This window comes from Opisthorchis viverrini (genome assembly GCF_000715545.1).
Source record: "Opisthorchis viverrini unplaced genomic scaffold opera_v5_161, whole genome shotgun sequence".
In the NCBI taxonomy this organism is placed as follows: Eukaryota; Metazoa; Platyhelminthes; class Trematoda; order Opisthorchiida; family Opisthorchiidae; genus Opisthorchis; species Opisthorchis viverrini.
The window spans coordinates 1,036,258-1,062,951 of NW_008751815.1; the positions used below are offsets into that span (position 1 = coordinate 1,036,258).

Below are 26,694 nucleotides of genomic sequence, written 5' to 3' on the forward strand. Positions count from 1 at the left end.
AAAGGCTTCACCTTTTCTTTATGGCCACAGCAAATCCATGTCAAGGTGGTCTGTGTTTGGCATTTGTTGTGAGGATATTAACAGAGATAGTCGGAATAATACTCATTTTCAGACTCATTTGGTCTCACAAAGGGAGAGTTTACGCTGAATCGCAGTTGAACCTCCTGTTTGTGATAATGTTTAACTGAACGCAATAATATTTCAATCGGTACACTATTCCAGAAGTCGCGTTGTACATGCTCATGAGAATACTACTCTTGATTTTGCTGGGAACTCCTCGATGGCTCTCACTCTCTTACACCTATCTTGGTATCCATCATTCAGAAATGCACACGCGACAAGTCGTGGGCTGTAGAAAAGTCATACAAAATCTCCTGAATAATGTTACACGTTGAATGAAGACCCTATTATCAAAGGAGTACCCACATTTAGCTGCATCAAGTTGGACTGTATAATGGCAGACCCGATAACCATCAAGTTACTAGAGCCGGACGACCTAAAAGAGCTCTGAACAATTCTGCGTCCATAATATGAACGTTTGTTCTGTAAATGTGCTTTCCCGATGCCTGTCTGGCCGCGTGCGTCTCCACGACTACATCTTTATGACCGCATGTGCACCGTGGTCTGCAAGGTGTGCTTGCCAAGCTTCCGTGCAGGATGCACAAATACACCTTGAATGATCACTGTACATTTCGTGGCGTTTCACCATCCAAATCAGGGAGAATAGTGGCTGCTTCGGGATCCTTCAAATGGATTGGACAAGAAGAAAGCAACATTCAGCAGGAACCCGATGACCAATGTTGATAATTTTGGGATCCCGTCGTCACGTCAGTAAATATCTAGTGGTTAAATTAGGGATAAATAATGAAACAAACTGCTGAGGTTGGTTACTACACCGGACAACCTGAAAACACGGACAGTCGGGTGACGCAGTACCCAAAAATCACATTTACGTGGATGCTGCTGGGTTGTTCAGAGAGCCGTTGAACCACTGAATCGATCAGCTCATGTCACACGACCAAGGCCGAGTCGGTGCTCGTACCAATCATACCTTGCCAGCACAATACCAGAATGCGCATTTGTATTGCTACTACTTTAAGCAACACCGATGGATCGATTACGGTAGTCTACTGGCTACTAGTAGGAGATGACGTGAAGCGGTCCGTTCGGAACGACCACGTGACTGGTTTCGACATGTGAGATGTAGCTAAGTTTTTGGTTAAACCGCTGAGTCTATTGATGTCACTGTAGCAAAGATGCTCCTGTTTCGAGGTGGTCGACCGGGCAAAAACATTCGCTCTGTCAGCCCTCTGCTGACCGCCATCATCTCACTCGGCTCATCAGCTAACGCAGAGCAATCAACCTCTCCACTAGCTTCCAAGCAAATCTTCCTTGTTAATCCCTTATCAGCCTCAAAAGATCGAATTCACATTGCAGGCTTCGATGTCAGGCTTCGATTTCAAACTGATCAGCAGGCATCTCTGTTTGGAACCTTACTTTCCGTTCTTGTCGATCTATGCTGTCTCCATAACTTAGCCTTCTACCCCGGTCGTTTACATCAAGCCTTGTTTAGAAGAGATCACCTGTTCCACATTGCATCCTTCGTAAATCTGTTGAACCTGATGAAACGGATTTCGGTATCTCCGGTGTTGTACTCGCACTCAGCGGAAGGCCAAATGCGCCTTACTGTACTTGATCCCTGCCGAACGGTTTTCTGGATGAAACAGCAGTAATACAGCTCGAGTCAAAGTTGGTAACTGACCCACGGCACCCACAACCACTGGTGACGTAGTCTCCATAAGTTGAAGGTTAAATAACACGTAGGAGAGCATTGTGGGTTCGGGCGTTCCACCAGTTTGTGCTGCACAGAAGAAACGTTTGGTAAGCAGGTTTTCACCTTCATCCATGCTTGTTAACTCCAACCCTAGACCACTATCCAACTGGGCCCCGGCGGTACCAAGTCCACGTGCATGAGCGTTGGTAGCCCCAACAATCGTGACAATATCTAAGGTCTTTGGTGTCCACAACCCGAATTTCAAGGCGTCTTTTTCCTTTAACATGTGAGATATACTGTCTTTTGGCGTGTAAGCAGCAGGTAACGTTTTTTGGGTAAACAGACAATGCAACAAAATGCTTGTCCATCGTGCGCACTTGTTCTCCTCAGGCTATCATGTATGCACTACACTTATCAGCCCCTGCATCCAAAGTTCAGAGCCATTACAGTCGATACAAAACCAGTTTCCCCTGCACAACTGCGCTGATGATCTTACCGTCTTACATCTCTAGTTGTTATTCTAAACTATGTTCCAATTAGGCAACTCCCAAGAGAATTCCCTGAACAGTACGAAGAACTTTACTTTCACAAGCATCACCCGCCAGACTGTCTAACATACAGTCTTTGTCTCCTGAGCATATCGTTTGCGGGTGACCGAAAACTTCTGGCGTGGCCGCGATTGTTTTTCCGCACTAAATTACTGAAGAATATCACCACAGCACTTCAGTCCCCCGATACCAGTGAGGTAACCCTTCGGGGGTTTCATCCGTGAGCTAATGATCGTCCATTTGGCTTTACGGCACTACTGATACATGCCGAACAATCGGTTATTTACGGTGGTCACGAAGCACAAACCTTTCAGGTAGGTTGTCAATTTATTGTCTGGCAGATTTCTTTACAGAAGATTTCACCATTCTGATTACTTAGCACCGTACATATGGCAGGTTTTCGGCTATGAAGATATAAGCAACGCTTTGTCATTCACGGATGAGCCTTCATCGCTGTCCAAAATTGACCCACGCACAACTACTAAGGCACAAATAATTTATCCGGAACACACGCATGAGGTGGACCCCGCCAGTGGCCGATTGCTGCAAAGGGTGTGTTATGTTCAACAGGGGATGTCTTGACTCTTAGTTCCAACTCCCTTTTGACGCCCATTATATGATAGGGTGCCTAATCTATCATGTAGGTGCTATGTTACAGGGCTCGCGACTCGAGGCAGGTTTTCACAAATTTTTAGTCTTGCTGGACTGTATAAACGTCAGTAGAACAAACTGAATTTTACGAAATAATGCATCCTTTGGGGGCAGGGTAATCGTTGGCCTGAAGGAGTGGTTCGAAGTGCAAGCATCTCTTACAAAAGAAAATTCCACCGTTGAATTAAAACAGAACAAAATCCTATTTATACACATATGCGGCGGATTCGTTGTACAGACGCTCGCTCCGTTCGCGTAATAATCCGACACTTTTCATCAGTTTTCGTACACCGCAACCGTTCTGACTACCTGAGTGACCGTATGCGCCGGATCTCCCCCTTTTCCATGGAGGAAAATGTCGGTAGCTCAGGTAGCGTAGATGGTGGTAGTTGGCTTGTTCGCTGAGCTAGGCACAACTACTAAGCCACCGCTACGCACTGCTACGCTCCCCAATAACGCACTGATAATGTCACCTCGATTGGTAATGAAACGTTTGCAATCAAATTACCCTGCTCAGCGAACAAGCCAACGACCACCAGATCTCCCCCTGTTTATCTGTCTGACGCTCCACAAAAACACTTGCACATCCCCGTTAGGACTTGGCCACCTGCAGGAGATTCGACTGCACGGGTGCCGTAAAGGCAACAAAGCCCACCGCTGTGCTTCAGCGCGTCTCATTGAAACACCTTCCAAGCGCAAGTTGATGTGATCACCTACACAATTTGTTCTAAGCAGTAGAATGAGGACCAACGTGGGACACGTCAATGGCGAAAATTAAGAGTTTGTGGATACTATGTCAAGTTCAACACTGCCAGAGATGGCCAGATGCTCGACAAGGTCAAAGATGATAGTATGCGGAATCTGATCCTTGAGGAGATTAAGGGTACGTCGTAGGGTGGAGATTTTTGTAGTACTGCGGTGTGAAGCTTCTGTAAAATCCGAGCATGTGAAGGCCGGCAGGGATAGTGAAGAAGGCAATGAAGGATGTACCACCTAGAGAGTGAAGAAGTTAAACTTCTTAGCGTGGAGTGGCAGATCTACATATCTAGGGGCGCATTATGTGCAGTTTAACCACAGTCGCATGCAAACCATCTTATTTTTGACTGTACGGATCCTATGAGTGGATCTGCGAATGTCGTGCAAAACAGTGGACGGTGGGTTTCACGTTTTTCCCCGAAAGGCGGTATCATCAAACAACACAGATAATTTTGATCTGCGGGGCACACCAGATACCTCTGGCACAGCTACTTTTGTGCACCAGAACCAAATCCAGCTGCTGCGAACTGGAGTACGGTACTGAAACACCATCCATCGATGGATTTCTGGCACAAGGGTGTCAGGGAGACTAGCGTATTACAGTCTAGAACACCTACGACGATTTGGGTTCAAAAGTGGCAATTCGATTGTTTTAGTTGTCTACGTGCGCTCTAAGATTGGTGTTGTCCATTTGGACCGGTGCAATATCTGGCAAGGGATAGCGAAGTCAGCCATTCATTTGAAAGTGGCTTAGATTCTAGCGAGTACAAGCAGTCAGAGATTGATGGTCATTCGGATTGCTGATGGATCATTAGCTAGGTCTCCTGGCTCTGAGGTGTTTCTCTGGGAGGTTGATCCGACGAATAATACATGGTTTGAACTTATCGACTCCCTAAAAGAGGAGTGAGGTGACATTGTGGTCATGACGTTTGACAGAGATAGAGAGCAGGGTGATGGTTCTCGAAGCGATTGTCGGAGGACGAAAGCCAATCAGCTGTCATTAGTGTCCCAAATCGACGGGCCCAGCTCCGGACCTCTATGTACACAGCTAATTCCGCTTAGCTAACGGAAGAAAGGACGAGGAAGAGTTGAAAACGGTTGAGAATAGAATATCACAAAATTATCTAGCTGGCACAAGAAAGCTGAAGAAACTTCGAAGTTATGTAGAGTACTTCTTAGCAGTTGGGCATGAGATTCAAATTGCTAATAAACAAGTGCGAAGTGTGAGCCCCCGGAGACCTCAGACATATTAAGACTTTGCACAGGGTGATGTAGTGGTTTCATTGCAACATAAAGTCGACGCTGCATTATTCAACTTGTGTTACCTTGAACAAAGCTTTTAGGCAGTTCCTGAGAATAAGTGTGGAAGGTGCTTCAAACATTTGTTTTCTGTTACAGGCCTTGTGAAATGTAGGTGGAATGACCTAGGTGCAGGAAAGGTTAAAAAGGGAATGCAATGGTCGAGTGGAATAGAGGTATTTGAGGGCCGGCCTGAATGGAAATTTATTTGATGGGGGGAGTTAGATGGGTCGAGAGGGATCTCAGATTAGCATTGATGAAGAATCAGAATATTAGGGACGGCCATTTCATCAACCCCACCGCCAATGCAGGCGGTTATAAGACTGTGATAAAGGGTTTTCCTCAAAGCACCCGAAGGATGACGCAACCTTATGTAAGGATACGTCGGGTTAAGTTATCCAAAAATAATTTGAAAATGCGTATGCTATCTAGCAAAAACCATGCGGGAAAGCTTTGTGGAGATTCGTTTACATAACAAGAAGAACCATCAGTTTAATTTCAATGGCTGATAAAAAACAATGCGCTCGACCAAAATTCTTCCAAAATTGGTAGCATTCATAACCAGAGTTTCCATGCAGACCCTTACACAATTTACCTAAGTTCAGGGTACTCCGTGCGCTGGGTTTAACGTCCACTTACTGCAGGTGTTGTTGTTTTCTTCTACATTCTCTTTTTAACTGTAATCTTGGGTGCCTCTTGGCAATCGTATGGTGTTTGATTTCAGAGGCATCATGCCAATAACACTGGGAAAGTCCCCGTGAATGGTGCCCATAAAATGCCTGATTTGAAATCGTTTCATACATAATGGTTGCGCAGAAGATGAGGCAAGCGAAGCCTCAAGACAATCTAAGACACAACTCCTCTCCAACTACCGTACGAGGGAAGTTTGGATAGCACAGTGACATTCAAATGCTCGCCTAAAAATGAAACGCATATAAAAGGGCCGCTTTTTGGATGCACTAAACTTGGCTGTATCGGCTCTGGGGGAAAGTGCCAAACAACCTTTTTCTTGGCGACAACCCCTCCGATCTTAAACGTGCCATCATTCTGATGGTAACCTCGGTCTCTTGCTCTGTTGAAAGCACTGCTATTCAGTTTGCCGCGACCCGGTTCTAGTGCTTTTACTCAATTGTGGTGGGCCCACGGCCTAACAACAGCAGTTGTGATCGGTAGAGGCAAACCTCGTAGGTACAGAAAACCCAGAATATGTGAAATTTCCACCGGCTATTTACTAAGTAGACAATGAAGGCTTAAAGGTGAAATCCACCTCGAGATCACAACCTCTAGGCTGGATTGGGAAGCGCGAAACTGAAAGTTCAAGGTCAGGTGTTGTAGAAACTGTTTCTTGATTTTAATCCATCCATAGATCCTTAAAGGTGTTTTGTGCTGGGTAAATATTTGTCTAGGGCGGTCCCCCAATTAGTTGCGATCATTAAGACTAACAGGTCTCCCTTCTTCATTAGGCCTAATCTTGTCAGTACTAGTCCGCAGCTGATCAAGAGCGTTTAGTCCTTACCTACATAATGATTCTTGTCGAAGTGTTGCCACTGTCACACGCTTCCGTAGTCTTATCTGAACTACCAGCCCACATAGGTATTTAGGACTGACCGTGACCCTCGTAATACCATTCAGCATTTTCTTACTACCTTAGAACTCTGTCAACCGTATTCCCCCAAATCAGGTATCCCTCAACGTTTTCCGAAGTATCTCATTGTGACACCGCTCGCTTCTTCCTCCTTAGAGCGGTTGCTCGATCCCGAATTCCTATCATCTATTTCTCCGGTATGTTCAAAGAGGCGCCTCTCAGTCAAAACTCCAAGCTCCCACCATCCCTCACCTTTCGAGGAAGGCAAAGGCGGTACTCCAAGCAATCTCGGATTGTTTAGTAGTACTAACTGACATATCTTCGTCTCATCAACCTGGAAACACGCCTGTCACAGCCAAGAATAGGATCTCAGATCCTGAAAACCAGGAAATTCTCAGAACACGTCTGCACAAAGTGGAAAATGAAATGTCCTCCCTCCGAACCATTCAGTATATTTCATGCTTCCTAAATCTAGACGCAACGTGCGATCCAACCAATCAAGAAAAAGCGTCAATTCTTATTGAGACAACCGCGGGTGAAATTTGTCAACGCATCGAATGCCAGTATAAGGCCCTGGTATTCCACGCACCTGATCGAATTCCGGCGGAACACACCAAAACTGCCATCGTGACTGCAGATGGCACGCTGAACACCGTGTGCACAGCTCGGCGGCTCAGAAAGCTGAAACCATCCATGTGCTGTCCAATAGTGACACAATTCCGGGAAGAAGAGGTTGCCGCGCATCTGCCAATATCCCAGGCTCCTCTCCTGTCTACCAAAAATTCCAAATCATAAAAAGTAAGCCTACGCATACCCGAATGCGAAGGCAGCCTACCAAGAATTTACCTGAACCTGTTGCCCCATCGACCACCAGTACCTGCGTTGACGCTCTCATGGTATCCTTAAACTCTCATGCCCTGCGATTACTCTCAGCACTGAACCCAGAGCAAGCGATTCGGCAACCCCCAGCTCCATGGCCTCACAAAACCCTGAGATCCCTGTGGTTCCTGTAAATGAACATTTTGCCTTATCACCCGCGAAAAATGCATATATATCCATTGGACCAGGAGAACTGTCCACGGGTTCCGAAACAGCTGATGCAGTACGTCTTCCAGCCAGGACAAGGATTACACCAAATGTTGACAGCACTCGTTCTTGTCACAGACCCCCCAACCGCGGTTCTTCCACGTTCCACCTCCGCAAAAATACGTCTGCGGACTCGAACATGTATTGTCAGGGTCGCGATATGTAAGACATCCTCAACTACACCTTCGAAGAACCTGTCCCCTGTTCTTCAAAAGACAAATGGCCTTCTCATCGTTACCTGACAAATACATCAAGCCACACGTACCGCGAGCTTGGTAGAACGTTATATCCACAATTACCAGTGGCCAGCTCAGGCCCCCATGTGCTTCCACCATCATGCTCACCCACTTCCCTGCCAACTACGGACCATTTTAGGGTGCCACTCCCCGCACACACCCACCGCCTCTTTCTGTACCAAATTACTCTCCACACCTCCTGCCGATCTGAAAGATTTCATGTCATCAAACCCTTCCAACCACACACGGCCTTCCAGGAATATTCCTTATCCTATAAAGAACCTCTGCTCTCTTCTGCCGCAAATTAAAGCTTACTTCGCACACTATTTATACCCTAACCGAGAGGTAAGCACACTCACACCTATTTCGCACACACGCCCAGTCGACTCTACTTCATGTAGAGTTACCTCTAATACCACCCGCCCCAGTGCTGAACTCCACCGTAAAAGAGTTTAGTAAATTTCTGGTTAGTGTGGTGTGTTCGCAAATGGACCCGACAGTGACGCTGTTTAAGGCCCGCTCAGTGCTGCCAAAGTCCACACCCTTCGTGCCATTTTGCTGCTGCAAAACTATACCTGATTTGTGTGACTGAAACACGGCTCTCGGTTGAAATCTCAGGCGCGGCTGTCTCAATCCCTGGTTATAATATCCACCGCTCTGACAGGAGGAACTTAAGGGGTGGAGGATCTGATATCCACTCCAAATAGGAAATTCGTGCGGCCCCTATCAATTATCCCAGCCTAGGGGTACTAGAGATCATCTGGATATCCGTAGAACAGACCAAACGACCTGTACAGGTGTAATGGTGGATACGACTGAAGAAGTGTGCGAGTAGTATGTGGTTTGCTCATAATTCCGCTTCACGTCTATTGAAAAGTGGAATTTGTTACGGAATTTCTGGAATCACTTTGTAGCATTCTTTTACATTTGATTGATAGTTATTGAGTATCCAGGAAGTTTTATGAAGATCTGTCCGACATGACGAAGGATACACAGCCTTTATAAACAAGATGCATATGAGAGTTTTTCTTCCCTATCCAATAGTCTGTAACTGTTCAGTTGGTGTTTTCCAATGAATAACTATGCAGCGAAGGCCTGCTCTCTTTCAATATTAGGTTGTATCTATCTTTCCCCTCTCCTTCTTCTATAACTGACTTGTATCATATTGTCTTCACCGCACACGCTGCTCCTCATTCGTCAAAATTCGTGTTGGGTGATTCCAATCTACCAGTTATTTCCTGGTCCGCCATTTTGATCCCTACTTGTTACTCCTCACCGTTTCCCCAAATTAGAGTAGAGGGTTGGTGCCAAGTTGTACGTAGCCCCACAGGTGGCCAACATACCCAGGGCATAATATTCTGGCTACGACCGCAGTTGAATCATGTTTCCCAGGTAGCGATCACTGTGTCGTTTCTCGCAGCGCACGCAGGTATGGTGAAACTGCCCCTCCGAGTCCTTCCGTCTATCGCCTCCTTACTCGGGATAGTTTGCTTGCTTGTTCTTCCTTGCTGACCTCTCGGAGCTGGAACGACTACTACCTCTCGACAAACATACAGCGCATTTAAAATACTACCAAAACTTATTGACTTCTCTCTACCTCGCTTCTCCCATCAAGAGTTTTTACCCCGATATCTCTCGGCATGATAAGTTATTGAAAACAGTGGGCAATAAAATATGCCGAGCTGGCAGCGAATATCGGAAATCTCGAGATTTTTCATTGATACTCCCCATCAGCAATCTTTCAACTGACCGAGAGTTCTACGGATATCCCTCAAATGTCTTGAAGAGGGCATCGCTCTCATGGACCACTCTCGGTCCTCTATTTCATGAGCCCCGTGCATCAATCAGTAATCCAGTTACTTGACTGCGTTTCACCTACTGTAGTTTTATCACCAATCCTGTTCGCATACCCGCCACCCCTCCAGTATCAAGGGAGCTTTGCCCATGTTCGGTGGCTCTGAGCACGGTCTTTAATTCGGAAAAATAATAAGGGGGTAGTGTTGTTTTTTGTTTGCTGCTGCTGTGCTGGACTCGTCCAGGTTGTGCCAGTTAACTGGCAAAGCTATAAGCTACAGAAACAATAAAAAGAAACGAAAACCTGACCTTCCGTCTAATAAAAAAAAGAAACCTGTAAAAAGACAGATAGAATAGTCTGAAGACACTGTGAGGCCCTCGGCTTATATCGACGTGCGGAGCTGTAGCTACCCTTGTCATAAGTGGGGTTGTACCACACTAAAGCCCGCCTAGTCAACCAGAAAAGCACACACCCGTACCCACTGTTCTCAGGAGTGAACATATATAATGAGAAATATATGTATACGGAGGTACCTAAATCTCTGTTACCAGCATGCAAGACCAGTGCCCAAAGACTCCCCATTCGCCATGCACCAATTGCTAACCTGAGGCTGATAGCAGTGCTTCGGGGACTAGTGACCATTTCTCTTACACTAACTTTCTCTCCTGGTACTGTCCAACTCACGTACTAAACACCAGGTTAACTAGTCCTTCATCTCGGAAATTTACTACTATCAGTCCCCATACGTTTGATTTCCCAAACCACACCACCACTCTGCGTGCTTATATCGATCTGCCCTAGATCTCTTCTACTTTGTTATCATATATTAGCAAACCTAAACCTCGCTTGGTCGTTAGCATACTAAGCACAATTGCATCCTTATCCATTCCCATATAATCACTTGTTGTCATCAGCCCAACGCGTTTTTCTATCCATGTATATCAATGCACATTATCCCATCTGATGTCACATCAAACTCACCATGCATTAATAATCTCACCCTATTTTCTTATCTTCGCAAGTTTTGAACATAGGCAAAATCACGCATAGATGACCCAACTGGCTGTTATTCACTCCACCTGGCTTATGATATACAAGGATCCCCAAACGGACCAAAAATCCTGCGATCCTACATAGGCTCCGTTCCACCCTGGGTTCTTTGGCCAGGCTGAAAAATATCGCTGTTCACGGAATCGCACACCCCAGTCCAGTGACTTCCAATAGCACTTCCGTTACAGGGCAGTCCAAAAACCGAGGCACGTCAGACCAGTGATGGTATGGCACTGCCACACCTAGTTTGATAACACACATGGAACTACTCTCTTCCTGCACTCGACCGTACCCTCTCGCCCGCTGCTTCCATTAAACGCAAACATGAACAAGCTCTACACTTGGTCCCAGCTGCCCCCATAACATGTTCATTTAAACCAGCTGAACCTTTCGTTCGAATTTAGCCATTTCTGTGTTTGTGCCTCCCGCAAAATCAGCCGGTTTCCATCGCGTTCCGGCTGGTGCGTTGTCGCCATCTCACCCGACTCCACAACGGCGACACTAGTAATTCTCTACAGTTTCACTGTACACTATTTTCCAGATTCTGGTTACCACCTATCTGCTTTGCTACTCCCTCTACTCCATCGCCCCACTTACGTTTTCTGTGACCATGGCCATGAGCCCAACAGTCCAACGGCAAGAGGCCCCAGGTGTGGTCTTAGTTTTCAGTTTCCAGATATTCATCAGCTGACCTGCTTTGGAAACCGAAGTACGTCTCTGCAGCGATAGCGTGGCACTGCTTACCCAGTTCGATATCACATCCGCGACTATTTCTCTCCTAATCTTGACTGCGCCCTCTTGGTCACTTATTCCCACGCCTGGGACCGTAGTCAAACACTTTACCTGACCTCAACCGTTTTCCGGACGCGTTCACTTTAATTCGCTGAAATTTTGTCACGGTTTAACTGCGTGAAAGACTTTTATTCTATGCTCCCATCAAAGTTAGTAATTTTTTGCGCAGTCTACATTCAGCATTGTGCGTTTGCACCATCCTTCTCTCCCATGGAAATCCTGCACCCAACTTTACTCCAGCATTGGCACCAGTGAGTCTCTACTGTTTCAATGTACACCGCGATTCTGAGATTCATGCTACCATTCAAAGGTATTGCTAGTCCCTCAATGTTATCTCCGGTTATGCATTACTTAACCCTGGCCATAAGCCGATCATTCAAAGTCCTTCAGACCCCAGTTGTGGTCTTAGATTTTAGTTGCAAGTGACGCACCGGATCATGACAATTCTGCTGCTCCACCAGATCCGTTGACGTGATTCCTAATTTTCCGCAAACTGCGATTATCTTATCCCATGCAAGGCAGGATGCTTCTTGTTTCGCCCTGCCAGCTTTCGCTTTTGCACACCACTTCCAGATCTTAACGGGGTGATCCTGCTTTATATCAGTATGTTCCTCAAAAGGAAAAAGCCATGTTAACTTAACCGTGCCGGTTCAGGCATGACCGCGTCTTCATCGGATAATGCCCACTGTTTGCGAAACCGCCCCTTTTCGGCGCAATCTCAGTACGCACAAATAGCACAGTCATGCTTACATTTTGACTGTAACATGATGGTCATGCCTGGCGGAGTACCATCCATCAGCTGGGAGCGAACATTATGAGCATTCGCATTACTGTTATTAAAACAATCCATGATTGCACTTACAGAAACATGGATAACACCAGATGTATCCGATGCAGATATTTGGCGGACGGTTGCTCAATTTTAGGGTTGACTGGAAATGTGAAGGGCTAGTGAGGTTGCTCTGTACTTAAATGCCGACCTACCTATACCAATTATCCCCTCTGATACCGTCACACAACACCATTATGCAGTGTGGACCTAGACTCCTCATCGTGCGACCGACTCAGTTCTCCCGACGTCGTCCACCATTGCCCTCAAGTATGATAGGATGCTGCCTTTCCCCATATAAGCAATTCTTTTCTAGACACCACCTAACACAGCTTTTATTACTAGGTGATTTGAAGGCCCCCCAAGGCCTTCTTGGTTGTATTCTAGACAATCGGTCCGGTGAAAATTTCTCAGCCGCGGGAAATGGAGTTGTTAAGCAAGTTAAATAACCTCATAATGTCTTCGAAACTGGCATATCTCTTCAGGCTTACAAAACCCCTGTTGGATCTGGTCACTGCAAACGATATACATCCTTCTAATTGAGTGTTAATAGGGGGCATCTTGAGAAAAGGCAACCACTGTGTGCTGATTTTCGACTTCTCTTACCGAGCCACGAATCCAGAAGTTGGAAGTTGATTCAAATTTTCTGCCGCGCGTTATTCTGAGAAATGCGTTTTTTCTTTGAATAACAGATTTGTGCCAGATACAATCGAGAAAAAAATATGCGTGGCCTTTGCGCAGAAGGTGAACGAATTTAGCAGCTCCTTAGTCCAACAGAAACCTGCGTGCAATCAAACGAACCAGAAGCTATCCGAAAACATTCGGGGTATTCTGAAAACCAAGCCCAAAGTATCCTGCAAACCGATGACTATGGAAGACTCGAAATACGGGGTCGTAAATTGTTAGACGCGGGAGCTCTGCAAATCACGCTGCCGCCAGCGAAAAATACAAAATCGGTTAAATATGATAGACTCAGAAAAGGAAATGCAAATAATTTATGGTTAGGTACATATCTTACCACCGAAGAACCAAACCGCTTTCCTTGCTTGCGGAGAAGGGAGCGGGAAACCGATGAGGTTTTTAATAAGCGTATTCAAGGCCTACGGCATCAGCGTGTGGCGCTGTATTCCACACCAACAACCTCATCGCATTCAAACCCAACAAAGGTAAACACTAACAGCTCCTATCCCACTCGGTCTTGATGAAGGATGATGTTTGTAAAGTTTCGCACAACTCAAAATACTAGAGCTATTTGGGACCAGATAGATTCTGCCCGGGGATTCGGGAGAAAATAAAAATCACACTGGCGGAAAAATCCAGCCTGACGGTTTATCGGCCGAACAACAGTGAACATTCCTGTCCATGGAAGGGAACGATCGTCACTTCAACCTACAAATTAAGTTTGCTGAGCGCCGAGGGGCTACAGGCCTGTTAGTTTTATTAGCGTACTGCAAAACGTAATGAAGAACATTCTGAAGCGGAACACGTTTCGCCGCCCCAGTACGAGTAATTTGATACCTGTGGTGTACTATTTATCTCCCCAAAGCAGTTACCACGTGACAAACGTGACCGCATCTACGAGGAACTTAATCCAGGCCAAAGATGAATGACTCATAATGGAAACCCTAGCTTTCGGTTTTTCGAAATCACTCGACAGATTTCCCCATGTTCCACCGTTCCACAAACTCGAGTCCTTTTTGATTTGGGGAGACATTTTACGCTGGATTGGATCCTCCCTATAATCTTAATCAGAAGTCTCAATCGGAGTTACTCAAGGCCCAGTGGTAAGACCATAATCCCTTTTAGTTACTGCCAATGCGTTTCCAGCTCAACATCAACCTTTCGCGGACGACAAAAACTCCCGAATACCGGCATCAGAACCCTTCAAATGGAGGAATTAAACTACGCAAACGCGCATCGTGTAATTAGACCAGGGGAAAATTATAAGGTGGGCATCAGAATAGATTGGGGTATCTAAATCATATTAAACACATACTTCTCAATCCGGTAAGAAGAGCTGGTTTAAAAAAACATTTGTCGTTCGTTGGGTGATTTAGCACTCTTCCGTAATATTCCCACGAATATCCATGTACACTATGGCGCCGCTTGAATAGGGCTCAAACTATAGCAACCGACATCTGTAGATCCTTGAATCTTCCAGATTGTGGCCGCAGCGTAGCCTGACGCTTATTTATACATTGTTTTATCGGGACTTGAAAGATAGGCAGGTAGTCATTGACCCAAAAATTCGCTACGGGGACATGGTAAGGCCAGATAGCCTGCTTTCATTAAACCATATTTTTTAAAAACCATTTTCGTTGGTTGGACCGGGGAAAAGCATTCTTCGCGCAGCAGCTGGTGTGCAGTCCAAAGCAGCTTGACGTCCTTTCACGTGTCTTAGTCGCGAAAAGATTTTTTCCAGCGCTGAGAGCTTAACGAGCGTTGCTACACACTCTCTCGCTTTGCGTTCACGCGTCTTGAAGCAACATTCCATTCTGACTGGTTGCAACTGAGTGCCAGTGATATTTTTTAAAAAATGGAGGGTTGGCTGAAAGATTGATACCCTGAATGCAGAAAGGAATCATCTAGGGGTGGTATGTGGCGAATACTTACATTAAGACCTAGTTTTCCGATGAAAGTGTCGCGGACAATTTCCTGTTTGCAGCAGTTCAGCATGACCAGAATTGCATTAATTGACAAATCGATGGTGATTTGTGGATGTAATGTTGCTTGCAAAAAGGTAAGTAATCTAAATAATACAAAGCCAGCGGTTTCGGTCTACGACAATGAATTTTATGTAAACCGTCTGAAAATGATAGGCACGAAGTAAATACGTGCAAGTGGATTGGTAACGGAGAGTGCTTACTACCAAGCCTCTCGATATGGGAGTTTCGTTCATTATGTAAGGGACTCAATAATGTTACCCATTCTGCCTTATCAATGAACTCCCCAAATCTTGTTTGTCATAACGGCCACCCATAAACTACGTCAGCGAGCATGATTAGTTCTTTCCACCGGCGAAATTTCCACAGTTTGAACTCAAATTCCGCGAAGGAACCGCACTTGCGGCCGTGTAAGTGTCCGGCCATCGACTTGTTATATCACGCTCGTTCAACGAGAGGTCCTGTTAAACTAAATGACATTTAACCATAACGACAACGTACTTGACAACATTTCGGAGTGGAATGTGGTATTCTCCGCCATACTGGGCGTGGCTTTGCCAGCTGCGTTCTGCAACATGTTACACAGACATGGACAGCCTCTCACGGGCCTTCATACGATTCTGACATACGGCCATATGGCCTTGAAATGCTCGCAGCCCGATCGGGCCAGCCCTTCTAGTGAACGAAAGCCGCTGGACAAATAAAAACCCGACACAGAAAGCTTGCACAATGACCTCAACCCTTTGTGTCAATCAATGAATCCGCGAAAGGCGAGTAGTTCCGGTAGCTCATGATTCCCAACCGGAAGCTTCTACTGAATACCTGAATAATGGTGAAGCGAAACTAATTTGATGCAATTCTATCCAGTGGTAAATTGCTGAATGGCAAGAGAACACTGAAGCGAGCAACATGCAAATGCTTCGTTTAAATGTATCACATTTCTGGGGCAAACGGGATTAATAACAACGGCGCCAGTTTGAAAGTTGGTCAAATTTTGAGAGGTAAGTTGGACTACACTTTGTGTTGGGAACAGATACTTATGCCACGTTTTACCAGAAATAAAATATTTCATTTTATTTATTGTAAGCATCCGACTGATCCATCAGTCGGAGTGCGGTCTTAATTTTTAGTCAGTAGCGTCTTTCTCCTGGGAAATCTGTACGGAACCACTTGTCGCTGGTCATCATTCACCACCAACCTCTGACATTCGCTTATTCTCGGGAGAGTGGATGAAGCGGTGTATCGGAATGATGGGGGAAGTCTGGCGACTCGCTTCAATGATCTATTATCAGTTTAGTCCTTTGAATTGTGTTCGTGAATACAGGCACTCGGTCACCAGATACCAATGTTGCGCAGTCGAATTAGTGGTTTAGGAGTCAATTTCTGTCGCAAGATCATAGTGGTAACTATATTGACTAATGTGAATGTGAAACAAACCAAGCAACACCATACCACGAGCCGGAGCGATGGATCCAGGTGAATGGAAAGATCAGGGATAACTCAGGAAGATCTGTTTAGTTGCTTCGGGCAGGTTTATGAACCATGTAGTCTTCTGCTCAGGAACCTGATTAGTGACTGGCTTCGAAACCACCAATAAATCATTCAGGTAGCATCACGAAAACGTGAGATAGCAGGTATATTGAAGAATTCTGCATGTTTTAGGATAAACAGTGTTGGACGAAGATACCGGAGGACAAGTTGCTTGATTTGATTATCTATGCCAAAGGTACAGCTACGCCGTTCACGTGCTACCCAGGCTGAAATTAGTGCGTGGCGGGAAATGCCGTTTTCCCATAAAAGTAGACATATAGTGTTACGCCACTAAGAGGTTGACTCCCATGGTTTATCGACTGAGTCATCGAAATCCCCGTCAACTTATAAAAAAAAACAAATATTTACGTGGATGGATAAAACCCTAACTGCATTGGGTGCATTGTAAAGGCCCTTTTTACGTTCGAAATCGAATAGGTATCAGGTCAACAATGGAGAGCTAAAACCCCAGAAATGAAGGACTTCTACTTGTACAACGTGACTGGTAGAGAAATAGCAAATAAGGGCTTAATCTGCAGTATTTAGCGCTACTCTTAATAAAAACGGAACTAGCCATCGGAATCTGTATACCTCGAAGCAAATGTTGGTTGTGAGTCAAAGTGTGCATTTTGTTTCCTCGAACTGATAGAGTTAATCTTGCGAAAGCGACATTCGATGGTGCCAAGTGTCATCCACTTAGGTGTCTCCAAAAATACCAAGCAAAAAGGTTGGTACGCTTTTGGGTAAGTAAGGCGCTCCCTCCGCCGGAATAGGCCTCAACTTTTGTACCACAGAGAGCTATCCTCAACGTCAGATTATGACGCCTTATTCTACTACATGAATTTAAGAAGTTTTATATTATTCCTCGGACCTTGGCTTTACTAGTGGTTTTTCCAGAGATTCGGTCGGAAATCCCAATAATTTCAGATGACGGCTTAATATGGCGGAAAATATTATCAATAGAACTTGCTTTGATAAAGCCCCACCTACAACAAATGTAACATATGGTGCAAAAGCCAAATTTCTATTCAAATGATTTTATCTGTATAATACGATATCAAATTTTTCTACATTTCTAATGATATTCTCATGCGCGATTTCACAGGACCAAGGTATAAACACTTAAAATGGACTTTTACACTGTGCTAGCGCCTTCGTAAACCTAAACCAGGAGCCTTGATTACCAAAGCGCTCATTTTTTGTCTTCGATAAGACAGTCATTTGACGGTTTTTGCCATTTATGTTTAGTCACAATACGAACGTCTATTACGGCCTTATAGTCCATGGCATTCGGCTGATGTGGCAACCACAAGTGGGAAAAACTGCATTTGCTTGAGTATTGCGTATTTATGTATAGCAGCAAAGTTCGAGTTCTCCCGGCTAGGGCCGTATCATCTTGTTCTTGTGTGACAAGCGTTGACACTTTTAGATCACTCACGAGATTTGCAATAATGACTGCAAAGTTAACCACCTGTCAGAAAACTACTTAAAATTTTCAATTAAAGTTTTTGAGTCAACTTCTTCTGTCTTGTCGCTTTGACGCACCTTAGAAAATACTAATTTCATTCTGCTAATTCTTCTTTGGTCGCCGCTTTCTACGTTTTCCGTAGTCTTTAGGCACACATTATAAACCAACCTAAGGTTGGTCGGCTGTTGGCCTTCAAGGACCGCCGCACATTGCGAAATGCAGCTGAATACCCACCAAAGCCACATGTACCTACCATTTGCTTCCCGCTTACGAACAAACTACTAAAATGCTGTTTCAAGACCGCACGCATTTTATACCACGTTAACCATATGATAAAGTTTGGAAAAGCTTTGATAAAATGACGCTGCTTGCATCAACAACAATACCATTAAAGCATTTTATTTGCTTATTTTGCAACGGTGCTTGACCACTAAAGTCGTTTTACCAGGATCTTCTACACCTGTCTTGCATTTGTGCTAGTTGGGCCACAGTGGTGTGGAACTCATCGACAGAAGCAATACAAGCTTTTGCCCACCCACCTCATCCGGTTATTCTCGTTTTTTAGACCCTTGTTATTAGAAATCTGTCGTTCAGGCATATTTTTGGAACGCCTGGTACACTACAGTGCAGTATTTTTACATCCTCTCAAAGAGCTGTCTTGCCTAGAAGTATTTCTAATTTTGAATATAGGATTCTACAATGATCTTGTTTCACACACTTTGTAAGCTTGCTTATTAGCTAAAATATGGTAATGGTCAGTGTGCCCCTGAATACTTTGGGTTTCTGAGGTTAGTATGTTAGTTTGACTACTAACCAAGTTCATTCCGTTGTTTCTAAGCATAGGTGTTTTGTCAAATATTTCTTAGCAATTGCATTATTTCCCTTTTTTACAGAACAAATTTTCTTCAAACCTGATCCTCCACCAACTCTGTCCGTTCTTCTTGGCAGGTTTGTGCAACAATGTGCCCCAGGATTTCGTAACTATCATGTACTATCTGTGTGCACACATTTTTGGAAACTGGAAGTGCGTGGGGAGTTCGTGAAAGGTTTTATGACAAGAAAAGATGTTTGAAAACGCTCAGGATACTCCATTTTTATGTACTTTTCGACAGTCGGGAAGTAACAAGACGAACACTTGGCGTGCAAAATCTCGGCGTCCAAATCTCTCTGAGGAAGAGCCTTGTTGACCTGAAATAATTTGGCAACATTGTTACCGTTTTTTAAATGGGTGCAGGTAACGTAAGCATCATTACAAAAGGCGAGCAAGGCCATGCAGCCCTTAGGTATTGCCTTCTTATCAACAAACGTGCAAAGCGATGCTGTGGGGCATCCAGTCTTTGAATCTGCTTCTAAACAATCAAGAAGAGACGCTAAAGGTTTTGATAGATCACGTGTATCCTAGAAGTTGCACCAGTTCTGTCTGTGGTGTGATAGATGAACATTTCATAGGGTAGCATTGCGTTTGCCAAGTTGCACTACTTGTGTTCCAGAAAGGCGTACCATTGGGCCTCAAAAGGTGTGTGTAACAGACCGTAGTGTAGACTGTATTGTGCTACGGCTGTTTTTTTGAGCAGAGGATTCAAGACTAATTCAGATCATTAAACACTAACATCCGAGACCTGTGATTGAATTTGGCTGGAATTGAAGAATTAAAAAGAGTTATCAGGAATTGGGTCTTCGTGGGGCAGAAGGCGATTCACCCAACGATTGCTCATAGCGCTGCAAGATTAGGCGGCTTAATTATTTGTTACCGATGGCCCTTTGCCGCCCATCTAGAATATCGTCGTTTTTAGGCCCAATTAGAAAAACTAGAGATAAACAAAATTTGGCACGCCAGGAGAGAATGAGCAATTTTGCAAACCGTCTGGGTACAGTTGTTTCCGAAGACTTCAACGATGTGGCTCACGTGGCTCGCCACTTGCTTGGCTCAATCCACCGAAAACTGTGACACTTATGTTGTTAGTTTTCATTCATATCGTGTGAATGTGTTTTGTCACAGACTATCCCCCTCACTATTCCAGTTTTTCTGATGGTACGGAAGCGCTACTCTTCTTCCCTGCTGTTGTTGTTATTGATGAAAATGAATAAGGCCACTCATGTAGTATCCTCTATGGTATCAACAATTTTACATCCTTCACCTAACACTTAAGGCAAACATAACGTTCTAAGTGGCCAATCCATCTTTTCTCGGCCTCCAGCGGGCTATTTTCTTTGGCACTATGCTGTATCCTATTCTGCAACAGTTTAGCACGCGATGCTATTCCCGCGACTAAAACATTATGAGTTTTACTCACGGAAGTTAGCTGTTTTTGTCAAAATTTAGCTGCCGTTGGATGGAGTTGTAGCATAAATAGCCCCACTCTATACATCGAAAGATCCGTAAACTGACGTTGTGGTGGTATATTGCTTCAGCATACAACTACAGATATATCTTCGCAATTGATGGACGGTGTTTCGGCAAACTTAAATGGACAAACTTGACGGCCGCTTTACCGAATAAATTATCATTTGTCAACTACACACACCATTTCTAGATCACATACTCTCGGGAAAAGATTTGAACCCGTTAAGCCTGTTTGGTGTCTTAAGCAAATGATGTGATATTTTAATGAGTTAGTATTAAACAAGGTTAGTCTGAAGAACGACGTAGTAATTCAAAGCTAATTTGCCTCGTCAGTGCTTCTTGGGGACCAAACGGAATCCTGAAATTCCAAGTGGGGTTTTGTAGTTTGCGTATCACTTTGGTGGCTCATCACTGGGACCTCAAACAGCATTTGATTGCGCACGTGCCACTTCTTCTAAACATAGATCGCGTACACAAGGTTTAGTGTGATGTAAGGCCCAAGTGGCTCATGGAAAACCAACGACTGAGATTTGCTCAGGTCATACTCCTGCAGCGCCAGTTTTGACGGTGACCTCCTTGTGCGCCTTGATGAGTTTAAAAGGCTATTTTGGTGGTTGGTGGCACGAACATTGTCAGATCTCTTCTTTGAGTCATTCCCTGTGTAATATGACAACCTGATTTACCTTACTACCGAAGCTTATATCTAGATTATTTTGTAGCTGCATTATCTGCCCCACGTTGGAGACTTCTGTCTACGAACGAGTAGTGTATTATATTCAGGTGGCTAAGATATGGTTTGCTTGTAGTGCGTAGCTAGGCAACAAAATCTCCGCAAATTAGACTGTCCCGCGTCTACAACGTGCACGGCTTCGAGAGCATATCAATTTATCAGCTACAAGCCATGTACCTTAGGCTCATCGGTTTCAGCTGTCACAGTTGCGATCACCTGGAAACGGGATAATGTGTGGACATACAACCAAGCTTTGGAGAGATGGCATGTTCAGTTAGTTCGGGAGTTAGATTACTACGCAGGGAAGGCAACAGCTCTGATGCATGAGCGCCACTAGCTGTGTGATCGGGCAAATTCTTCAAATGTGATTAACCACTGGTGAGATAAGAGGGGTCTCAGGGTTCCCATCCAGGGAAACTGTAGTTGTCGACCCGAATAAGTTCACCTCTTGGTCGTTTCCAGTCATCACAGAGCCGGAAAAAAGAGCTCTATGAGACAGATAGTCTTTTGGCATGCGGAGTGCACGTCCTAACTAGCGTAGCCTGTGAAGCGTGAGGAATTCATCCATCGCAGGAGAGTTCCTTCTTTTTAAGATCATTTGGCGTACTTCGGCATTACTAATACGATGTTCTTACCATATCTGACCAATGCATCGGAGACACAGACGATCAACCACTGACATCGTTTGTATGCCCTCTGCGAGTAGAGTCTACGGCTCGGATCCATATGGATCGCATCACCGCAATGTAAACTCTACCACTGACAAATAAACTGACATCACCCCGGAGGTTGGAAAAACCTACCCTGGCCTTCCTTATTCGAGAAGTAAGCTTCTCAGCTAGTTCACTGCTGGTTTTTCGTGGAGCTCAAGTACAGATAAGATGAGTATCCGGGTCTCAAATTAGGGTCTTTTTATAAGAAGACTGACCACAAGCCAACAAGTGTGCCCGAAATATTGCAGTGTTTAGGCCATGAACTCACAGAGCAGAAGATTTTTGGTTCGAATTCAAACTCTTCATCTCGACTGGTCCTATTTAGCTTTGGGCGACCTGACAGCAGCTCAGCCGTCGTGCTTTTTTCGGATGCCATCAAAGCCACATTCTAAAGTGGTTTTACACCTGAATGATTACTTTATTGTTTAGCAAGGTAGGCAGTGTAGAATTACAATGAAAGCTAGAATAGCCACAACGTTGCGAGCCAGTTGTCTGTTTGCTCTACTCCTTAATATCGAGTAAAATGATAGCTGTATCAACTACCTAACTACCATGCCACCGAAGGAAGCACGAGGGCTGGTGTACTGTCAGGTTCCCCAAGCCTGGACAAGGAAAGTCTAGAGGTAGAGGTCGGGTTCGAACCATAGATCTTCCGGTCGGTAAATTCGCCCTCTAATCACTGAACCATCTCACCTTGGTAAAAGAGACCCCATAGATACTTCACGAGGATTACTGGGGTGCAAAAACTACCACATGATAGCAAGACGCAGTTCTTCTCAGATGGCAGAATGTCTAGAAAACATCTTCTAAACAATTTGAAACTCTTTTTTTTCGTGATTTCAAGGGCCTTGATTCAAAGTGACCGCTCAGTGACCATCATCATCATGTTTGAAAACCTAAAGTCAGCGTTCAATACTGATACTTCGTCTCACTCAACTGTAATTGATTTGAACGCCTCGATTGGAAGAAACTAGTTAAAATGGAGTGAGAATTGGTATACTTCGAAACACGTAGTAGCAGATCAGCGACAATCTCTGCTTTCTAAACGAACAACTGTAAACTCCTGCAACTGCACTACAAACATATCACAACCATATACTACTTACGGGCTTATTTTGCAGTTCAAAGGAACTCTCTTGAACGCACTTTTTCCTTACCAGAAAAGATTTTCTCGCCCACAGGAAATGTTGACTTTTACTGATACCTGGTTTCCCCACATTATGCCTTGAAAGTTGTTTTCAGGTGGGGCGGTACTAAGGTTGTCATTTTTGTCCATTCAGTTTTAGCACGTCCGTTCATTGTGCAGCAAATTGGAAGAACCAAACAAAGGTCAAATGGCGGCGAACATGAGTAATCTGTCGGGAGCAATGTGTCTGCAGGCGGCCGAGAATCTTCTGGAAGATCCAGGAGTGCTTCAAGTTGCTGACACAGGTGACGATGCAGAGACAACAATTTCCATGATAAAAAGTTTGCCAAGGTGAGTGGATCCCATGTGAACGCACCTGAATGATTACTTTATTGTTTAGCAAGGTAGGCAGTGTAGAATTACAATGAAAGCTAGAATAGCCACAACGTTGCGAGCCAGTTGTCTGTTTGCTCTACTCCTTAATATCGAGTAAAATGATAGCTGTATCAACTACCTAACTACCATGCCACCGAAGGAAGCACGAGGGCTGGTGTACTGTCAGGTTCCCCAAGCCTGGACAAGGAAAGTCTAGAGGTAGAGGTCGGGTTCGAACCATAGATCTTCCGGTCGGTAAATTCGCCCTCTAATCACTGAACCATCTCACCTTGGTAAAAGAGACCCCATAGATACTTCACGAGGATTACTGGGGTGCAAAAACTACCACATGATAGCAAGACGCAGTTCTTCTCAGATGGCAGAATGTCTAGAAAACATCTTCTAAACAATTTGAAACTCTTTTTTTTCGTGATTTCAAGGGCCTTGATTCAAAGTGACCGCTCAGTGACCATCATCATCATGTTTGAAAACCTAAAGTCAGCGTTCAATACTGATACTTCGTCTCACTCAACTGTAATTGATTTGAACGCCTCGATTGGAAGAAACTAGTTAAAATGGAGTGAGAATTGGTATACTTCGAAACACGTAGTAGCAGATCAGCGACAATCTCTGCTTTCTAAACGAACAACTGTAAACTCCTGCAACTGCACTACAAACATATCACAACCATATACTACTTACGGGCTTATTTTGCAGTTCAAAGGAACTCTCTTGAACGCACTTTTTCCTTACCAGAAAAGATTTTCTCGCCCACAGGAAATGTTGACTTTTACTGATACCTGGTTTCCCCACATTATGCCTTGAAAGTTGTTTTCAGGTGGGGCGGTACTAAGGTTGTCATTTTTGTCCATTCAGTTTTAGCACGTCCGTTCATTGTGCAGCAAATTGGAAGAACCAAACAAAGGTCAAATGGCGGCGAACATGAGTAATCTGTCGGGAGCAATGTGTCTGCAGGCGGCCGAGAATCTTCTGGAAGATCCAGAAGTGCTTCAAGTTGCTGACACAGGTGATGATGCAGAGACAACAATTTCCATGGTAAAAAGTTTGCCAAGGTGAGTGGATCCCATGTGAACGTAGTGTGAAAACGCTTGTCCCAACTTTGCCCTTAACGGCATTTTGAAGAAAACCTAAGTGAGCGCCTTCTGATATTCTAGTCACACAGTTCACAAAGCGATACGATCAGTAATCTTGATAAAGTGTTCTCAAGCAATGCATCCTTATCTTTGTTGACATTTATACAATTTCGCCTCCTCAAAGAATAAAGCATTCGGGGGATACTAGAATGTTACTTGCCAGAAAAACTTACCAAAGACTTTCTTCCAGGCGTTATTTTGGATCTCCATATATATGTTGTAACGAACTGTTGTCCCTGCTCCAGTGCCTTAGTCTCGGAAAAAGACTCGTCTACAAGGACCACAACTGCTTTATAACGAACAAGCGGTTGTAAAAATCACAAGGGGAATAGCGGTGTTTAAAGCGCATTTTGGGCTTGATCCAGGCTGACATGCCTGAATACTCGTCATTTTTGGTCAGTGCTGAGTTGATTGACTGCTTGCGCGTCCTGTCGGCAGCTGGCTTCTCCGGCCTCGATTCTTGAAGTTTTCCCTAATGCGATTTTGGTCGAGTTTGAGGGTCTCAGTGGGCTTCGGGCATTCTGGAATTAGTTTCAGGAATCTGACCTTTCTGACAATATGGCAAACAGCTGTTTTGTTGCGCAATGAATTACCGCTCCTGCTTTGTAATCGATGTGCCATGTGATCAACGTGTAAGTCATACACACAGGTGTACTGTGGTGAGCCTGCACTAAGCTTGAATAATACCCACCTGCAAGTCCGTAGTAAGCAAGGGTAAAGTCCCTTCTGTGCCCAACTTTCTTCTTTTATTCACAATGAGGCTTTCAAGTACGGCAGCGAAGCATCAGTGTCGAGCACTGCTGCCCATGATGAAGATGATAATGATGATGAAGGCTCGCTAATTACAGTTGACACCTTCATAGTGACATCTCCTTTTGAAAGCCAGAAATTATCCCTTGTCTTCAAAGGATGAAAACGTTGGTGGCCCAGGTCGTTGGCTTGTTCTTCGGGCTGGGCAATCCGATTGCAAAAGTAGGTGGCACAACCAACAACCCATTGTTACACACCACTACGCTCCCTAACAACGCACTCTGATTGGTGATGAAACGTTTGGAATCAAATTTTTCGATTCCAGAAACAAGTCAACGACCACAGTTCCGTCTCTGGAGGGCTGTTTTCTCGGGAACATTCCTTGCCGTGGTCTAATCGAATGAAGGGATAGGTACTCAAGGCTAATTTTGTAAGGGATGTGTACAAATTAGTTGGAAATATGTGAGGTTCACAGAACAAGTCAGAAGCGTTTATCATCATTTTAATATTACATAAGAAGACGCAAAGCGGAAATGAACTCCTTTTCTACGGAGTATCACTAACTGTGCAATGAATCTAAACAAATTCTTTTGAGCGCGCTAGGCTGTTGTCCAACAAACTAGTCAAATAGGTAAGCAATCAAGATCCCCAAAAAATCTAACAGGCGGGTTGCCGGTAAGGTTTGAAGTGTAGTTTTTAACCATGCAATGAAGGGGAATATATCACATAGATATGCCACTTGTAACTTGGGGACAAAAGGGACAGTCTATCTTTTCCAACCCCAACGTCGTTCCTTCACCGCATAAAACATGATCATCTAGTTTAATGTTCTGGCCTATCATACCAGACAAAAGTGAAAGACTCTCATGAAGGGCTCCACAGGTTAGGTGCATTGAAAGTCAATTAGATCGATTATCAACAACATTTGAGCGTTTCGAGCGAGAGACACGTAGCCGACCGCCGCACCAGATGACTCTCATTCTACAAATATTACATGTCCAGTGAAATAACGTATAAACCATTCAAAAAATAATATGAAATATTATACCGAGTTACCTTCTTTTCTTCTACTTTCTCTGATTTTTTGAGTATCAGTTGATGTCTTTGTTTAAGCTTGATTTCCATCCACTCAGTCGAACTTCATCTACATCATCATCATCAACGACAGCATGACATCAGTGCTCAACACCAATGCTTCACTGCCGTACAGCCATGACTTATTTGAAAGCCTTATTGTAAAGAAAAGAATAAAGGTGGATGGGGGAGGGACTTAGTGCTAGCTTAACACAATCATTCCGAGGTGCCTACACCTCCAGACATTCATTCAGGCAATCTGGACAGAAACTGACAACAAGAACGCCACTGACATCGGTTGGCAGCCATATCTTGTAGTGTCTCCAACCAGGCACAGTGAGGATCACGCGGTCCCCATCCTGGAAG

The 26,694-nt window shown here is 44.5% G+C and overlaps 2 protein-coding genes across 2 annotated transcripts in view; one reads left to right on the top strand and one right to left on the bottom strand.

Moving 5' to 3' along the window:
- Nucleotides 1–1,661: 1,661 nt before the first annotated feature.
- T265_07129 (hypothetical protein) lies at nt 1,662–2,060 on the bottom strand (the record flags this gene model as incomplete). Its single annotated transcript, XM_009172572.1, has 1 exon — nt 1,662–2,060. The coding sequence occupies one exon, from the start codon at nt 2,058–2,060 to the stop codon at nt 1,662–1,664; it is 399 nt and encodes a 132-aa protein (XP_009170836.1).
- A 21,123-nt stretch (nt 2,061–23,183) lies between these two features.
- The window catches only part of T265_07130 (hypothetical protein), a gene marked incomplete at both ends in the record, with an annotated part of 59,757 nt that continues 56,246 nt past the window's right edge, over nt 23,184–26,694 (top strand). The window contains 2 exons of the mRNA XM_009172573.1: nt 23,184–23,326; nt 24,253–24,423. Coding sequence (XP_009170837.1) covers nt 23,184–23,326; nt 24,253–24,423 — 314 coding nt within the window. The remainder of the gene's footprint in view (nt 23,327–24,252; nt 24,424–26,694) is intronic.